This window comes from Myotis nattereri, assembly GCF_964212035.1.
Source record: "Myotis nattereri genome assembly, chromosome: 17".
NCBI lineage: Eukaryota > Metazoa > Chordata > Mammalia > Chiroptera > Vespertilionidae > Myotis > Myotis nattereri.
The window spans coordinates 10971238-10990313 of record NC_138092.1 but is presented as its reverse complement, the minus strand read 5'-3'; the positions used below and the strand labels follow the sequence as shown (position 1 = coordinate 10990313).

The following is a 19076-nucleotide window of genomic DNA, read 5'->3' as shown; positions in this document are numbered from 1 at the left end:
TGGCCCTGGTGTAATTAACTCTCTTCACTGCCCTTACCTACTTCTTCTCTGAACTCCGGAAGTGGTCTCCTCCTTCCTGGAATTGGTCTTCCTGCTCCCTGTTCTTGCTCCCTGCCAGTCCATCCTCCACACTGCAGCCAGGAAGAGACTGAAATACAGATAGCTACTAGTACATTTGTAGCATTTTAGTTCTCAGGGCAAAAAACAAAGCTGTAAATGTTTTGTGTTTTCAAAATTATTTTTTATAACAACTTTCTTAAAATATAATTCACATCCCCTACAATTCCTCGTTTAAAGTGTACAATTCACTGGTTTTAGTATATTCGCAGACTTGTGCAGCCATCACCACAGTCATTTTAGAACATTTTCATCACCTCAGAAGGAAACCCTCCACCCTTTAGCTTAAACCCCACGCCTCCCATACTTCCCAACCCTAGGCAACCACAAATCTGTTTTCTGTCTCTATAGATATGCCTGTTCCGGGCCTTTCAGATAAATGGAATCATAGGCTATGCGCTCTTTGCGACTAGACTTTCCTTCACTTGGCATAAGCTTCTCAAGACTTACCTAGGTCATAGCATACATCGTGCTTCCTCCTTTTTGTTGCTGAATGATATTCATTGTATGAATGCACTACATTTTGCTTGCTCGTTAGGTGATGGATGCTTGAGCCATTTCCACTTGGGGCTATTATGAATAATGCCGCTATGAATGCTTGTTGTACAGGTTTTTGTGTGGACATATGTTTTCATTTCTCTGGGATATGTACCTAGGAGTGGAATTGCTGAGTCAAATGGAAACTTAACTTTTTGAGGAACTGCCAGACTGTTTCCAGAGTGCTTTTACATTTTATGTTTCCATCAGCAGTGTGAGGGGGCTCTGATTTATCTACCTTCTCGCGAACACTAGTTATTATCTGGCTTTTTATGTTAGCCATCTTACTCGGTGATGAGCTGGTATATCACTGTGGTTTTGATTTGCATTCTCTGATAGCTGAGGATCTTGAACATCTTTTCATGTGCTTATTAGGCGTTTGTCTTCTGTAGAGAAATGTTTATTCAGACCCTTTGCTCACTTTTGTTTGGGTTGTCCTTTTAGTATTGAGTTGTAAGAGTTCTTTGTATGTTCTAGATGCGAGTCCCTTATTAGATATATGATTTACAGATATTTTCTACTATTTTATGGGTTGTCTTTTCACTTTCTTGATAGTGGTTTTTGAAATCAAATAGTTTTCAATATTGATGAGGTCCAAACATTTTCTTGTTTGTTGCTTATATTTCTGATGTTTTACCAGTAAGACTCCATGGCCAGGTCCATAGTCATGAAGATTTACTCCTGTGTTTTCTCCTGAGATTTTTGTAGTTTGGGCTCTTACATTCAGGTCTTTTGAGTTAATTTTTTAGTTAATTTTGAGTTAATTTTTGTACATGGTGTGAGGTCAGCAGCTGTATCATTTTACATCCCCAGCAGCAAAGCACAGGGTTCCAATTTCTCCACAACCTTCCCAACACTCATTATTTTCCTTTTTTTTTAGACATCCTCATGGGTGTGAAGTGATAGCTCATTGTGGTTTTGATCAGCATTTCTCTAATGATTAGTATTGTTGAGCATCTTTTTATGTGCCGGTGGGCCATTTGTATATTGTCTTAGGAAAACTAGCTGCTCAATTTCTTTGCCCATTTTTAAATTGGAGTGTTTGTTTTGTTGTTGAGTTATAGGAGTTCTTTATATATTCTGGATATCAATCTTTATCAGATATGTGAGTTGTCAGTATTTTCTCACGTAGGTGGGTTGCCTCTTCATTCTGTTAAGAGTGTCCTTTGAGGCATAAAAGATTTTAATCTTGACGAAGTCCAATTTATCTGTTTTTTTTTTCTTTTGTTGCCGTGCTTTTGGTGTCATATCCAAGAAATCATTGCCAAATGCTGCTACCAATTTCTAAACCCTTGCCCTGGTGGCATTTAAACTACTCAGTGAATTGTTTAAGGAATTTTGAAGTTATTTCTATTTATCATCTTACGTTTGTAATTATGGGAGATTTTCATTCAATCCTAAACTTCATCTGAGTCTTTATTTTCCTGATTGCTGCCAAATGCATTTAACTGGAAATCAAAAGCATGGAAATAGCACATTGTCTTATGATACAATTGTTCCCCATGAGGAATAGCGATCAAAATTATTGCCAACTGCCTTTATTAGGAAAAGAAAATTCTTAACTGATTAAAGACTAGGGATATTGTATATCAACTATTCAATGGGTTTTTAACTTTTTTGCTTTTTTTTTTTTTAATACTGAATTTCACTTCGGCTCATATAAACTTCTAACACTTCAAAGACATTTTGCATTCTGAAAAGGGTTCTTGTGGTTGTAACGTTCATTTGAAATTCAAATAACTCCTTGGAATTTGAAGCAAGCTGGAAGTTATGCACTATAGAAGAAGAGGGGGGAAATCCCTTAAATCATTGCTAATTTATCATGCTAGAAGATATTCTACCTATGTATTTAGAGAGGAGCTGCTAATGCATCTTTTGAAGTCATCAAATAATCGATGCACTGTCTATAGTAAACATCTTGGGCAATGTGAAAGAAATAATTTTTTTAACCTATATCGTTCTTGTTTTAAACCACTATACATATGTCCAAGCAAGTTTTGTCCAAGCCCCTAATTTTGTAGAGTAGATGATATCAAAGACCCAATAGAAGCCCAAGACATGGGTCTCTTTCCTCAGAGTTCGCCATCTATTTATAGAGCCTGATGATACACATGACAATATAAAAGGACTAAGGCAGGGATCCTCAAACTTTTTAAACAGGGGGCCAGTTCACTGTCCCTCAGACCGTTGGAGGGCCGGACTATAGTTTAAAAAAAAAACTATGAACAAATTCCTATGCACACAGCACATATCTTATTCTGAAGTAAAAAAACAAAACGGGAACAAATACAGTATTTGTATTTGCATGTGGCCCTTGGGCTGTAGTTTGAGGACCCCTGGACTAAGGGATGCTCACTGTTTAGAGTCTGAGAAAGTAAAGATGGGCTACTAATCCTAATAAAGTCATTATTCATGTTTTAAACAACCCTCCCAAATGGATGCCAAGTAAATATTTGCTGAATGAACAAATGAATGAATGTATCAACCTAAAATGTTTTGCTGTTTGGGGTGTTTGTTTTTTAGTAAATATTGTACAAGTGCTATTTAGCGCACCATTTAAATAAAACATTTTCTTTTTCAGTTTCACCTTTTTGGAGTTTTGCTGGCTGTTTTAGGAAACTTGGTAATCAGCATTTCCCTAAATATTCAGGTAAGAAGAGCTTACTTTTCTAATTCTGAATTTTTCTAGCACATGACGATTTTAATGGGCCATGGACACTTTTGCCTTCTTGGGCTTTTCCTTCATTAAAAATATAAAAATTATATTTTATGACCTTGCCAACATAAAGAGAAATATAATCCAACTGGATTACAGTCATGTTTTCTCTTCTTCTGATTTTATTTATTTATTTATTTATTTTTTTATATATATATTTTTTATTGATTTTTTACAGAGAGGAAGGGAGAGAGATAGAGAGTTAGAAACATCGATGAGAGAGAAACATCGATCAGCTGCCTCCTGCACATCTCCCATTGGGGATGTGTCCGCAACCCTGGTACATGCCCTTGACCGGAATCGAACCCGGGACCCTTCAGTCCACAGGCCGACGCTCTATCCACTGAGCCAAACCGGTTTCGGCTTCTTCTAATTTTAAAAGAAATTAAATAAATGTTTTTGTGGTCCTCTTGATAGTATTATATACCGTGGGCAAGGTGTGAAGGTGGCTTATGAGTTTGTACCCCACTTAAAAAGGTACTTATAGCCTTGGCATAAGCTAAGATTTTCTTTAATGTTCCATGTTTTCTTCTAGTACTTTTATTGTTTTCTTTAAAAAATTTTTAAGTAATCTAGAATTTTACATACTTTGCAATAAGGAAGTTCAGTTATCATAAAATCAATAAGGAAATAGGGCTTTATTCAATGGCCAGTTTTTCAGGAATTTATATGTTTAAAATACAAAGAAGTACTCAAGCCAGATATAAGTAAGACTCTCCCAACCTAACCCTCTGCTCCCAAAGCATTCTACCATGGTGTATTCATGGCGATAGCTACTTTGACTCATAAATTTGAATCTCTTTTTAAAAGGTTTTTCTTTATCAATTTATTAACTTCATTTCAATTATGTTTATTTTGGCATCTGGACTTTTCGATATTCTGAAATCAGTGTTTTGGAGCAAAACACCAGAACACAGGTGTCGTGAAAACCACCACTAAATCAAAACCAAAATGGGAAAGGAAAAGACTTATATCAACATCATGGTCATTGGACATGTAGATTGCAGCAAGTCTACCACCGCTGGCCATCTGATCAGGTGTGATGGGACTGACAGAAGAACCATCAAAAATTTGAGAAGGAGGCTGTTGAGATGGGGAAGGGCTCCTTCAAGTATGCCTGGGTCTTGGAGAAGCTGAAAGCTGAAACATGAACATGGTATCGCTACTGATATCTCCCTGTGGAAATTCGAGAATAGTATGTATTATGGCACACAGAGACTTCATCAAAAACATGATTACAGGCACATCTAAGGCTAACTGTACTGTCCTGACTGTTGCCCCTGGTGTAAGTGAATTTGAAGCAGGCATCTCCAAGAACGGGCAGACCTCTAAGCATACTCTCTTGGGTGTGAACCAACTAATTGTTGATGTTAACAAAAAGGATTCCACTAAGCCGCCCTGTAGCCAGAAGAGATATGAGAAAATTATTAAAGAAATTGGCACCTACCTTAAGAGAATTGGCTACAACCCCGACACAGTAGCATTTGTGCCAATTTCTGGTCGGAATGGTGACAACATGCTGGAGCCAAGTGCTAACATAGCATGCCTTGATTCAAGGGATGGAAGGTCACCCGTAAAGCTGGCAATGCCAGTGGAACCACGCTGCTGCGTGAAGCTCCGGATTGGATCCTGCCACCAACTGGCCCAACTGACAAGCCCTGGAGTCTGCCCCTGCAGGATGTCTACAAAATTGGTGGTATCGGTACTGTCCCCGGGGGCCGAGTGGAGACTGGTGTTCTCAAATCCGGCATCATGGCCACCTGTGCTCCAGGCAGTGTTACAACTGGAGCAAGGTCTGTTGCGATGCACCATGAAGCTTCGAATGAAGCTCTTCCTGAAGACAGTGAGGGCTTCCGTGTCAAGAACGTGTCTGTCAAAGATGCCACTGTGGCTGGTGGCACAGAGATGACCCACCAGTGGAAGCAGCTGGCTTCACAGCTCAGGTGATGATCCTGAACCATCCAGGCCAGATCAGTGCTGGCCATGCCCTGGCCCTGGATGGTCACACAGCTCACATGGCTTGCCCATTTTCTGAGCTGAAGGAGAAGATTGATTGTCATTCTGGGGAAAAGCTAGGAGACGGCCCTAAGTTTTTGAAACTTGGTGACGCTGCCATCGTCAGTATGGCTCCTGGCAAGCCCGTGTGTGTGGAGAGCTTCTCGAACTATCCTCGTTTGGGCCATTTTGCTGTTCGTGACATGAGACAGACAGTTGCTGTGGGTGTCATCAAAGCAATGGACAAGAAGGCAGCTGGAGCTGGCAAAGCCACCAAGTCTGCCCAGAGAGCTCAGAAGCTAAATGCATGTCATCCCCCAGACCTGCCACCCCCTTCTTAATCAGACAGTCTCGGAACTGTTTATCTCCATTGGCCGTTTAGGTTTAATAGTAAAAGACCGGTGAACGATTCATGCCTCGTAAAACCTTCAGAAGGAAAGGAGAATGTGTTATGGGCCATTTGGATTTTTTTTTTGTATGTGTGGCAATTTTTAAATTATTTGTTTTTAAAATCAGTATTTTTTAAAGGAAAAAAACTAGCTTGACCAAAAATCTGTCACAGAATTTTGAGACCCATTAAAACTAAGTTTAATGAGAACAAAAAATAATAAAAAGTGTTTTGGTCGAGGACCAAAAAGTCACTTAACTCCTTCCCATACACCTCAACTTTTGGTAGTATTGATACTTACTTTACAGAGTTGTTATGGGAATGAAGCAACATTCATATGTGAGAAGACCCTGGGAACTCTAAAATGCTATGTCAGTGTGAATCACTTCTGCTGCTCATATGCTGGACACAAACACAGAAACATAATCATTGCTCTACAATGATCTGGCAGATAAATGTTAAAGCCACGATGCAAATTTATAGGGCCAACATTTTTAAAACAAGTTTTAAATATCTTCTTATTTACATTCTGTGATTTACTTCTAGAAATATTCTCATGTTCAGTTGGCGCACCAAGAGCACGCAAGGCCCTTCTTCAGGAGCTTGCTGTGGTGGGGTGGGGCTCTCCTGATGGCCTTGGGAGAGACAGGGAACTTCTCGGCCTACGGATTTGCCCCCATCACACTCATCGCTCCCTTAGGCTGTATGTCTGTTACAGGTGAGCCAATTTCCTATGTTTTAACAAATGGAAATTTTAAGAGATCAGAAAGTTGATGAAAAACATACAACTTAAAAAAACACACGCAGAAAGGAAGAAGGTTTATTCCTATCTTCTTAGCATGTTAACTTCACACAATATACTACTCATTTCAGTTATTCACGGTCATGCTGCCACATGAACCATGAATAAACTTGCATTTGGTAGCTTGACCACTGTGCATAAAAGCCCAATTCCCAGCCTGCGTCTTAATAAATTCACAGTAACAGCAAATGTTATGCTGTGCTTGTTAATTATTAATGAATCATCTCAAAGCATCTTGTAATACAATTTATATTTTATTCATATGTTAAACTGGCATTGCATGTACTTAGATGCTTTGGTGCCTAATCTCGACTCCATAGGTTAGCATCCCTTTTACATTAAAAATTAAATATTTGTTTCTTTTAAAATTTATGTGATTTACTAAGTACATTTAGAAAAGGGAATGTGAGATGTTGCTAAAAGACTAAAAAAGGAGCAAAAATCACTGCTGAAAAGGAGAACAAATTCTCTAAACCTCGTTAAATCAATAAGATCTTTTTATTTTTACTCTCTATTTGCTGCTATGGAAACAGCATGTTTCTAAATTTCTGTGAATGTGGAAACCATTGAAATAGAAACAAGTGGACGGTTATTGTCTGGTAACAACTAGATCAAGCATACCATGTGCTTACATATCCCAGTTTTAGTATTTCTCCTAGGAAGTATAAAATAGTCTTAAAGAATGCATCATTTGAACTGAAATAATGTGTATTCATAGAGAATTTCATTTTGTTTATCAAGTAATTTCCCCTTCTTAATCATTCAAAATATTTAAATACTTTTATGATCTATGATGATAGAACATTTAGCAAAGACCACTTTTTTAATTTCTAGAAATTGTTCCGTTAAAATCGCCATGCTGTTACTACTCTGAATAGGCTCACAATTGATGTAATTCTTTATCATTTTTAACATCCTGATAAAGGGAGCAATTTGGGTATGTCTTATCTTCTATTTAGTATACATACCATGTACACGGACGTCCTAGATTTTATTTTCAAAATCTGAGAAATAACATAAAAGATCTAGTTATATTGTCATCGTGGGACTTCAGGCCCCCAATTCCCCAATTGTTCTGAAAATGTTATATTATTCTTCATAATGACTGTATATTTAGAGTCGATCTTTAGTTTTGTTTCTTTTTCTGCTTTCTCCTCAATTTCCATGAAATAGCTAAAGGAAAAAAGTGTCCAGGCATAATAGTTACCAGGGTCCGGGCTGAGGGCACCAGATTGTACTGAAATTCTCCATTGATCGCCAGATACCCAGTCCTGGGAAATCATTTTTCTGGGAACAAAATAAAAGAGAACTAGTCTAACCAGCTGAAAGCAAGAGGGATATGGCTGGATTTATTGTAGAGACCTGAGACTTCCCAGGAATGAACTATAGCCAGGCCTCCTGGGACCTGAGGTGGAAATTCAGAAGTTGCCGGAAATGTAGGGCCCTCATTGCAGATCCTCAGGGAAGCTGCCGTGAAACTGCTCATTGCGGCATGACTTGCTCTCATTAACCACAGGAAGTGTAAGGGGTCCCACCTTTCCCTCCTGCCCTGTCCTCCCCGAGCCCCCTGTGGGGCCTGCCTGCCCACTTCAAACTCCGAGTCCACTGCCTTGGCCGATGGGCTTTGCTTAATGCTTCTCACCGTTTGGTGTGTGTGATCTTAGCCCCAATTAATGGTTCACATTTAGAACATTTTTAGCAACTTCCCTCTCTGCCCATTGAAAACGATTCAAAGAAGTAAATGATGGCCGCAAGCACAAATCATTTTCTGCTTTACAATCTTTGCAAATAATGATATATTCTCAGAAGTAATATCCCCACAGCACTCCTGAGCTGAATTTAGGTTACAGTGAAGTGTCGTGGGTGGGATAGGGACTACTGTGATGGAGAATTTTCCCCAGAACAACCCCCGACCACCCTGAGATTCTTTATAAAGATTATGGAAACTCGAGAGAATTTGAAGCAAAGGGGAAAGTATTTTTCACGCAGACGTGTCTGATGGCTGTGTTGGTAGATGAGGCAGAAGAGTGTCCACACTTCTTTGCTAGAACTTTTCCCCTTTATTATTCCTTGGGAGCCTCAACAGAGAAATCAAATCTCCCTTTGAATTAAGAAAAAAAGGATAACGTCTGTTGCAATGTTGGTTGCATCTTCTGTTCTGGCCTCTTTTTCTTCTGCTGCTTTATACATTTTTAAAAAGAAATTAAAATCTAGGACACTCTAGACAGTTTAGCTCTGAAGTCCAAGCGAAGGGTACCTTCCCTCTTCCTCCGGCCGGTCTGCCCCTTCCAGCGCCCTGTGCTCCTTGACCCCATGTGCAGCCTCACCACACACGGCTGTGCATGTGTCGGACCTGCTGCTCCGCCTTAGTCACCAGAGCTCCTGCTCCCTCTCTACCCTGCAATCGAGCAGGGTTGGTTTGTTTGTTTGCTTGCTTGTTTGTTTTAATTAGGACTAGTATGGAAGAAGCACTATGGTCAGCGTTATGGATATTTCCGTTCGCACTCTCTCCACGTTCCGCCTCAAACCATCTTCATTTCTGTCCTTTCTGGCCCTCTGTCTGTCTGTGTCCTGCTGGACCCCACTGACGTGTTCACCCTGAGACAGCGTTTCACAAGGAGACTTTTACCGGTGCTTTCGAGGGTGTTCTAAGGGACAAAGAATTCCCCAGTCAAGCACGTTTCTGAAATACTAGGCTTCCAGTGACGCAGGTGTCGTCCGTGTGGGGTTCCGGGGCCTGGGGTGGGTCCAGGCGCAGGTCAGTCTTTCAAAGGCAGAGGCAATGGGCCAGGTTTCCCAAGCCTGACAATCACACGATGCTTTTCTCTGAAGCGTCTCTACAAACAACAGTTCTGCTGAGGACCCTCGGGGACCTCTGAAGGCAGAGCTCACAGCAGTCCCCGCATCGGGACTCAGCCGGGATAGACAACGGCCCGAGCGGGCGGTGGGCTTGGATGACGGGACACAGTCCTGGTGAGCAGGCAGATCGGAGTGGCCGGGTCTGGGTCCTGCTTTTTGAGAGAGAGAGTCGGAGCCCTCGTATCCTTGTGCCACCTCGTGCTTTCCCCCTACTTGTCCCACTAAAGGCCTTTGTCGGTGAGGAATAGGTCCCAACGCGTGTTCTGCGGAAAGGCTGGTGATACCAGCAGTGCGGTTAATTTTAGACTGTGTTCATGTTTCCATAATTAAGAAAGCTTAATGGGTAGTTTTTTCACTTTCATCTTGAGCTTTGGCTGGATGCTTCCCCAATAAGCCAGGGCAGTAGAATGGCCAGGAGCACAAGCTCTTAGGCCACACTGAGGCTCCAATCTCAGTCCTGCCCCTGGAAAGCTCTGTGACCTCGGGCAAGGTGTTTAAACCAGTTCATGCCTCGATTTCTAATCTGTAAAATGGGGGTAAAAAGAGCACTCAACCCCAGTCAGAGAGAGACAAGTATCATGTGATCTCGCTCATAGGTGGAATCTGATGAACAGAATAAACTGATGAACAAAATAGATCCAGAGACATAGAAGCATGGAACAGACTGTGGAACCTCAGAGGGAAGGCGGGGGTGGGTGGGTGGGGAGAGATTAACCAAAGGATTTATATGCTTCTATGTATAATCCAGGGGCACATAGACAGTAGTGTGGTGAAGGCCTGGTGGGGTGGGGGGGGTGCTTGTGTGGAGGAAGTTAATGGGGGGAGAAGAAAATATCCCCACTCCTGTCCGGCTGGTGTGGCTCAGTGGTTGAGTGTCGACCTATGAACCAGGAGGTCACAGTTCAATGCAGGGTCAGGGTACATGCCTGGGTTTGGGCTGGATCCCCAATAGGGGGCGTTCACGAAGCTGCCCATCAATGATTCTCATCATTGATATTTCTACCTCTCTCTCCCTCTCCCTTCCTCTCTGAAATCAATAAAATATATATATATTTTAAAAAATAGCTTCTGAAGAACTATTTACTATACCAAAAACTTAGTAAAAAGAAGTAAGCTGGATATCTGTAGAACTTGTACTAAAATTTTAAACTTCTGCTTTACTGCCTGTCCCAGGTACACCCTCCTCCTCAGCAGCCTTTCCTGGCTCCTAGACTAAATTCAGCAGGTGTGGTCTCTGCTCAGTGCCTTTTTGTGAGTTAGCAAAAGGCAGCCTTTCTCGTGGTACTTTGTCTGCAAATTGGAGTATGTTGATTTTATTGAAGCAGGACGCTCTGGTGCCACCTGTCAGAAAGTTGTCCTGGGAAATACACAAACCGGCAGAATCTGAGATGTGGGTGGTGCCTCCTCAGCTGCAGTGACTGTGCTCAGCACAACCTGCTCAGCGGCCCCGGCCGGTCCCGACCTCGCCCTTCCCCTTTGGCAGGTCCCATCGTGCTCTCAGTGGCTTGTTTAATGTCCGTCCTGGCCGTTCAACCGAGAGACCCAGGAGACGGACTGTGCATGTCTGGTTGCCTGCCGTTGGCTCTTTCTAGGAGAGGGGCCCAGTGAAATCACACACTACAGCCTCGGGGAGTTGGTTTGAAATTGAATTGTGATAAAACGAGGATAGGATGTTCCGATCTAGGGTGTTGGAACAGAGAAGAACATTGTTTCAAAGATTTCCATTCCTGACGAAGCACAATGGTTAAACATTTCATTGCAAGGGACTTGTGAGTACTTGCCCTTGTAAATGCACAAAGGTTTATAAGACTGTCCTGTGGGGGTTGAGTTGGATTATTTGTGCATCTACAAAGGGTGTCCTTCGTGTAACATTTTCCTTTTTCTGTTCATCCCCATGCCTGTGATCTATGCATTGAGAGATGATTTAAAATCATTAAGCCCTAGCTGGTTTGGCTCAGTGGATAGCACATCAGCCTGCGGACTGAAGGGTCCCGGGTTCGATTCTGGTCAAGGGCACATGCCCAGGTTGTGGGCTCGATCCCCAGTAGGGGGGCATGTAGGAGGCAGCCAATCAATGATTCTCTCTCATCATTGATGTTTCTATCTCTTTCTCCCTCTCCCTTCCTCTCTGAAATCAATAAAAATATAAAAAAAAATAAAAAATCATTAAGTCAGCAACAATCCAAAGAGTTGAAGCCACATAGAGTGAAGAAGATTCAGGGCAGAGCTTGCTCAGTATAAAATTCACCAGGGGTGGCACTGGAGCGGGCCACGAAGGGAGCTTGCTGCAGGGGCAGGAGGTGGAACAGATGGAACATGAGGAACATTCTCCAGTTTTGTGCCTCCGAGTGTATTTTTTGGAAGTAATTAGAAAAGAGTCCAGAGGAGATATCATCTTTCCCCAATGAAACCCGGGCAGTCCTTTAGAAATAGCGAAAGGTAAGGACCTAACATTGAATGCGTCCTCTGCGCCAGGTACCATCTGAGCCACATACGCTTATTCTCCTTCATTATTTCCCAGATGAATAGAAATGAGTCATAAGTAGGTTAAATTTGAGGTGAATTATACGAGATCAAACACTTGGAATATTAAATGGAACGATAAAAATTACTAGCAGCTCAGTCTCCTTGGCCCTGGGATAATTTCCTAAGAGAAGGAGTCACCCTCAGCGTGGCTAATTTGGATTAAAACTGGAGAAGAGAGTGAGACATATGACTGATAAGTCTTTTCCGTCTCTAATTTCCCCCAACATGCTGGCTTTTGCTCAAAATGAAATGCAGGATGTGGAATATATGTTGTTTCGTGTATTTCTGTTGTGCTGTTAGGAAGCTCTACACTGAAACATGTCTGTGATCCATTAGACGAAGGGCATAGCGTAGCCAGACGCCCGGGCGAGGCCTTTTGGAGTTCCAGAGAAGTCATCTCAAGCAGAAACTTGGGTCTCCAAGATTTTTATTAGAAACAAATGAAAGGAAGCATAAACAGACCAATGAGTGAGTGACATCGCGTTCCACAGACCTAGATACTGCGCGTGTCCCAGCGCGTGGAGCCCTGTGCTTAGCGCCAGCCGTGAACTCGCTGGGGCTCCAGACCTCACAGCTGCCTGTGACAGTGGCGCTTCGCATGGATGTTTATCTTCCTGTTGGGCATATGCAAAGATAAGATACCCCTTTTCTCAGTGACTTGCTGGGCTGTCTGCTTCAGCACATGGTCCCCAAAACAGCCTAAGTAACATCCTATATAATAAAAGCCTAATATGCTAAGTGTCCAGTCGTCTGGTCATCCCTTCAACCAATCAAAGCGTAATATGCTAGTGATATGCTAAGGCCACTCAACTGCTCACTGTGATGTGCACTGACCACCAGGAGGCCGGCAGTCAACCAGTCGACCAGTTGCTGTCATGTGCACTGACCACCAGAGGGCAGACGCTCTGACCAGCAGGTTAGCTTGCTGCTGGGGTCAGGCCAATCGGGACTGAGCAAGACGGGTCAGACACACCCCTGGAACCCTCCTGCGGTCCCTCCCTGGCTGACCAACCTCCCACATCCCTCATCGGCCCCAATTGTGCACCGGTGGGATCCCTCGGCCTGACCTGCGGCCTCTCGCAATCCGGGATCCCTTGGGGGATGCCGGAGAGCTGGTTTCAGCCCGATCCTGCAGGCCAGGCTGAGGGACCCCACTGGTGCATGAATTCATACACCGGGCCTCTATGTGTGGAATAAAGCTCTGAGGTTCTCACCTTACGTCTGTCCGCTCGTGCACTCAGCTGAAAGCATTCCAAAAACCTAAAAACTGTATTTGCGTCCATCCTTATTATCTGAGAACACCACAATGTATTTCTAGAGAAACTGCTATTGTTGAAGTAATGCACATTTAAATTTATAATACAGAGGTAATCTTTTTAATGATAGCATTTTCATTTTTTTTGGAGTCTTTTCAAGTTTAATCACTACTGTGTGTCAAGAAGAAAATGTAGAAAAGAAGGGCTTATTGCTCTTAATCCAGGTACATTTCCTCATTTGAAATTATGCAAATGACCTATGAATTATCTTGTTATTATCTTCAATAAATGACAATAGCAATTTTTTTAGTACGATGAATTACTCACTTTCATTCCTACTATTAGGGATGGTAGGCTAACTTTTTTCTCTGTAAAGAAACATCTTTCAAAGTGTCTTCAGATCTTCAAATCCTAACTCCACGGGGTACGTTGTAACTGACATGTAATTCTACAACTAACAAGGAAGGATAATTGTGGAGCAGTCAGTGCCTGGTACGATTAGACTAGATGAGCCTGTGAGCACGCTCCATTTGTGCACGTGCTCGACGCTGGGCTGTGACTGACACGAACGTGCTTTGCGGTTTGCTTTCACCCGTACAATACAGCTGCCCTTCTAAGCGGTCAGAAACCACAAGCCAGATATTTACATGCGAGGATCTGTTTGTAGCATTATGATGTCAGTCTGTTCTTTTCATGTCATGGGTGACTTTGTTTTTTCATAAAAGAAGAGTTTTCTTTACTACTTTGCCTTCTGCTTTCCTATATGATAAACATATACCCTGAGTTCTCCTCAGATGGCAGACACGAAACGATAACTTGAATGTCTAGGAAATGGAAATTGAGGACTCGGACAGTGCTCACACACTGGCAGTGGCCTGCTGACCAGCTCTGGCCTCGGCTGTGTTTTGTTTGGCTCAAACAATGCTTATAAGAATACAAATGATTTCCCCATGTTTAGAAACTGGACCATGACACACAAGAACTGGGTTTTTGTCCAGAAGAATCAGATCTGGTAGCAGGGGACTCGCAGTGCGCGAGGGCTGAGTGGTGGCTGCCACCTGTCACTGGCTGTGTAGTCCGCATCGCCACAGCCCACTCTTCTGTCCTCTCCAGAGGATTAGCTAAGTGGCCACTGTCGGCATTTGCGTTCGTGACCTGAATGGGTTTTTTCTTTCCAATTGAATCAAATAAGACTATCATATCATAATTACATATAGGTAATGTGTAATTGTTTTTATTCTTAAGTTTTGGATTAAATTTGTCTTTTAAGAAGTGGTCATAAAAGGGTAAAAAATGAGAAGTACATGTGAACAAAACCTTTTTTTTTTTAATTCTTTATTGATTAAGGTATTACATATGTCTCCTTTCCTCCCCCCATCAGTTTATATATGTTGTTCATTATATTCCACAAATGAGTGAGATCATGTGATATTTATCTTTCTCCGACTGCCTTATTTCGCTTAGCATGATGCTTTCCAGGTCACCTATTGCCCCCCCCCCCTTCCCCACAAGCACATGCCCTCACCCCCCTAGTGTCTGTGTCCATTGGTTGGGCTTATATGCATGCATGCAAGCCCTTTGGTTGATCTCTATCCCCTTCCCTCACCTTCCCCTGCCTTCCCTCTGAGGTTTGATGGTCTGTTCGATACTTCTCTGTCTCTGGATCTATTTTTTTAAAATATATTTTTATTGATTTCAGAGAGGAAGGGAGGAGAGAGAAATAGAAACATCAATGATGAGAGAGAATCATTGATCACTGCCTCCTGCACACCCATTACTGGGAATCGTAGCCCACAACCAGGCATGTGCCCTTGACCGAAATCGAACCTGGGACCCTTCAGTCTGCGGGCCAGTGCTCTATCCACTGAGCAACACCACCTAGGGCTGGATCTATTTTTGTTCATGGGTTTATGTTGTTCATGGTATTCCACAAATGAGTGAGATCATGTGATATTTATCTTTCTCTGACTGGCTTATTTCCCTTAGCATAATGCCCTCCAGGTCCATCCCTGCTGTTGTGAATGGTAGGTGTTCCTTCTTTTTCACAACAGTGTAGTATTCCATTGTGTACCTAGATGTACCACAGTTTTTTAATCCACTCGGATTAAAATCTTTTTTAAATAGCCATACTATAACACATTTAAATAGTTATTGAACTTTCTCCTGTGCTATTAAATCTTTAATTAAAAAAAATTATTATTTGGAGGGGTAGATAATTTAAGTAAAATGTACACAGATAATTCAGTGTTGCAAATTGAAAAAGGGAGTGCCATTTACCTATCACTCTACAGACCCAAAAATCAAAAATGATTTTTAGGTAAAAATCTACCCTGGGGCTTAATTGCTATCTTACAGAAATGTTACCGAACTCAAGGGGTTTGCCACTTGGGGTATTCTTATTCAAGAACAAGACACGGTTGCCATTAGTTTTATTCTGGCAGCAAGTAAAACTCACATCCAAAGCTCTGCCTTCCCAAAGGGAGGCTTAGCCATTTGCTTATGTACATTGTTTGGTTGACTGCCTGTCAATTTCTTCTTTGCAGTTGGCTAAACTTATCTAGTTATAGTTTTGGTCAAGCTCATCCCATTGCAGCTGCAGCTGCAAAATACTGTGCATTTTTTAACATATAGCAAGAATAGAATTAAGAACCCCCATGACCTTGAGACCCTTGTCCTGTGTAACAGAAAACTGATGCCTAACTTCTGGTCCTTAGTAGCTATCACAGAAGAAATCCAAATCAAGTTAGTACAACCTATCTGAACTCTCATGCACCAAATTAATGTATGCTTGTTGGTTTCTTCCTCTCACTTGTGGCCTGCTATGGATCTTATAGAGTACCAACTCTTGGCCACATGAAGCTAAGTAACTCTTTCATAATAACAACCAGGTTTTAGAACAAGTCTAAGTGATGTCAGAGAGGAGGTGAATGAAGAACAAATAGAGGGTTTGTTCCTAAGCATACCAGGAAGTATTAGAGAGCTCAATACCAGGACACATCCCTATACCTGGGACTGGAATGGTCCCCCACATCTAGACTTGGTTCAGCTGCAGCCACCAGAATCTTGCTTGGCCTTTATCTGTTTTCACCTGGAAATCCCAATCAGAATGCCCATGTGTATTTCCTTTGTCAGCCTTGACCAGAAAACATCTGCATCCCGATTGCTAACCTGAGTGACACTTAACGGCTGAAGAGAGAATAGATGACTCATCAATAGGCATCAGTCCATTGTAACAGTTGCTAAGATTCTTCGTGGTCATGAAGCTCTATGGTCGAGGCCAAGTGACTGTATGACTAAACTTCCCCATGGAGCACTATTTGCGCCAGAGAAAATACGTTAGCTTTTTGTGTGTGTGTGTGTTTTTTTTTTTGTCCTTTCCCCAATGGATAATATTCCTGCTATCTTTTCCCCTCGTGATTCCTACAGAACCACTTCATATGCTGCTTTTCAACTTTTTTAATGTGTTATGGTCATTTGTAGTCCAGTGTCTATCTCTGAGTCACAGTGTGACACGGTGCAATGAATTTAACCCCAGAGTCTATGCCAGCGTGGGCAGACTACGGCCCGCGGGCCAGATCCGGCCCGTTTGAAATGAATAAAACTGAAAAAAAACAAGACCGTACCCTTTTCATGTAATGATGTTTACTTTGAATTTATATTAGTTCACACAAACACTCCATCCATGCTTTTGTTCCGGCCCTCCGGTCCAGTTTAAGAACCCATTGTGGCCCTCGAGTCAAAAAGTTTGCCCACCCCTGTTCTATGCACACTCATGTAGACCTGTGTCTGTGAGCCCTCTGTGGAGACCAGTGGCCGGGAGCGCTCTCTGTGTAAACCCATGTCCTACGAAAGCCAGAACGAACCTCTGCCCAAATATGCGTGTAGCCCAAAATGTACCCAACAGTGTGCGTGCTCAGAGGTACCTGTACCCAGCACAAATCTGTTTTGTTTACAAGTGTGTTCTGCTTTAATGCTTTTGATCTCGACATTTTTTTCTGTTGAATATTGGATTTTACTAGAGGAATAGAAGTGTAATAGGTTTTCCCCCTTTCTAAGTGTCCATTGCACAGTGGTCATGGTTATAGCCACAACTAGACAGGGTTGAGTTTGACAGATCTCTGATTGCCCATGTATACGGGAGCACTTTTAGTTTATTTTTTCCTCATCTTAAACATTTACTACTCTACTTGGAAGTCGCGTGATTAGCTACTCGGAATCGCGTGATTCCGATGCTGTTTTTGCTCTGCCCTGCTCTCATTTTAACAATGTTTTTCAGGGTAAATGAGTTACAAGTAAACGTATCTTAATAGAATGTTCCTCTTATTGCTTTCTTTGCTAGATAAATAAAATTTAAAATCTTTTTATTCTCTTACGTAAAAATTTTATAGAAAATCTCATGTTCTCTTAAAACAGAAAAATGAGTATACAAGTGCATCAGACATAATTTTCTTTTCAGAAAGTAAAAATAGCATCTTTACATTTCATAAAACTCTGATAACTATTTCACAGCAATCTATGATTTGATGCATTAGTGTAGTTCAAGCTTATTGTTACCATTCATATCCTTTTTGCGTTTTGTAATGAAATTATCTCCTATGTAACATTTCCCCCAATTCCTCTGAAAGTGAAGGTATTTATGAAACTGTGGCTTAGCAACAAAAAGAGAAGGGAAATGATGCTTTTCTTCAAGGGAGCACTGGCGTGTAGTTTACTAGGAAGAGCTCTGGACTGGGATAAGGAAACATGGGCGCTGCTTCCACTTCTGCTGTGATATAAATGCTTGTTAGATGAACAGATTGATGAATAAACAACCTCTTTTTGGGCCTCCGTTTCCCAGTGATAACTCCTAGGCCCTGGAGTAGATTGTCTCTGTCTCCTAGTAGCTCTAGAATTCCCCTGTCCCATGTCAGCAGTGTCTCCCTTCTTACTGGCCTCTTTGCTATGAAATTGCCATCTGTTGTTACAGTGGAATGTATTGTGTGTGCGTGTTAGCATAGGGATACGTTGCCTGTTTTTTTTTTATTTATTGTTAATCTGTCTCCCTCTGCTTGGGAACATTCCTTACCGTATTACACAGGAAGTCAGTGATGGGGGTGGAAGTGGGGTCTTGGTTTTTATACCTTTTCTAATTCTCTAACATGTGAAATTAGTTGACCTGAATTATGTTGGTTCAAACCTGAAACAAGATTTTCAGACATTTTCAATCTGCCCCAAACTCAATTCTTAATGTAATGGGGCTATGTATTCCGTAGATTAATTTGTGTGCAGGAAATGTTTCTTTCATGTTTTAAAGCCATGCCACACAATTAAATTCATGCCTGGTGGACAGTCCCCATGCTCTGTTTATTCTGTGTGAATCGTTCATTCCTATAAACAGGAAAAGTTCTCAAGGAAGTAGCTCAACTTGAATGAGAGAGAGCTAGGTTGAGAAAAAGATGGAGAGAACCTATGAGGATCCCAGTTTACCTTGGATGAGTGTTTCTGGTGTAGAATTGTTATATTGTTTTAAATCAATTGCCAGAATATCAGATATATTCAAATTAAAATGATTTAATGGATTATTATACAGACTCATTAAAATGATATCTATGAAGAATTTTTAATGACACGGCAAGTGGTGCGTAATATAGTAACTGAGGAAACCGAGAAAAGAAAATTTGCATTATAGTTTATCTCAATTAAGGAAAATGCACACACTAACTGCAGTTTTCTCTAAATGATGAAATTGTTTTATAATGACTTTCCCCCTGTATATTTACTTTAAAAAACAACAACTCAGCTAATAATTTTTTTAATCTAAAATACAGATCATGTTGTATGTCCGTGCTTTGTGTTATTGCAAGTTTGCCTTTTCCCATGCGCCCCCTCCTCATGGAGGAA

At 41.7% G+C, this 19076-nt stretch overlaps 1 protein-coding gene and 1 pseudogene across 3 annotated transcripts in view; both read left to right on the top strand.

Annotated features, from left to right (window-relative positions):
* NIPAL2 (NIPA like domain containing 2) overlaps positions 1–19076 on the top strand; it is a 63852-nt gene that overhangs the window by 12474 nt on the left and 32302 nt on the right. For both annotated transcript variants that reach the window (XM_081111305.1, XM_081111304.1), the window contains exons 2-3: positions 3236–3304; positions 6300–6471. In XM_081111305.1, coding sequence (XP_080967431.1) covers positions 3236–3304; positions 6300–6471 — 241 coding nt within the window. The remainder of the gene's footprint in view (positions 1–3235; positions 3305–6299; positions 6472–19076) is intronic.
* On the top strand, positions 4322–5706 carry LOC308533210 (elongation factor 1-alpha 1-like; annotated as a pseudogene). The gene has a single exon. The product of its transcript is annotated as an elongation factor 1-alpha 1-like (transcript).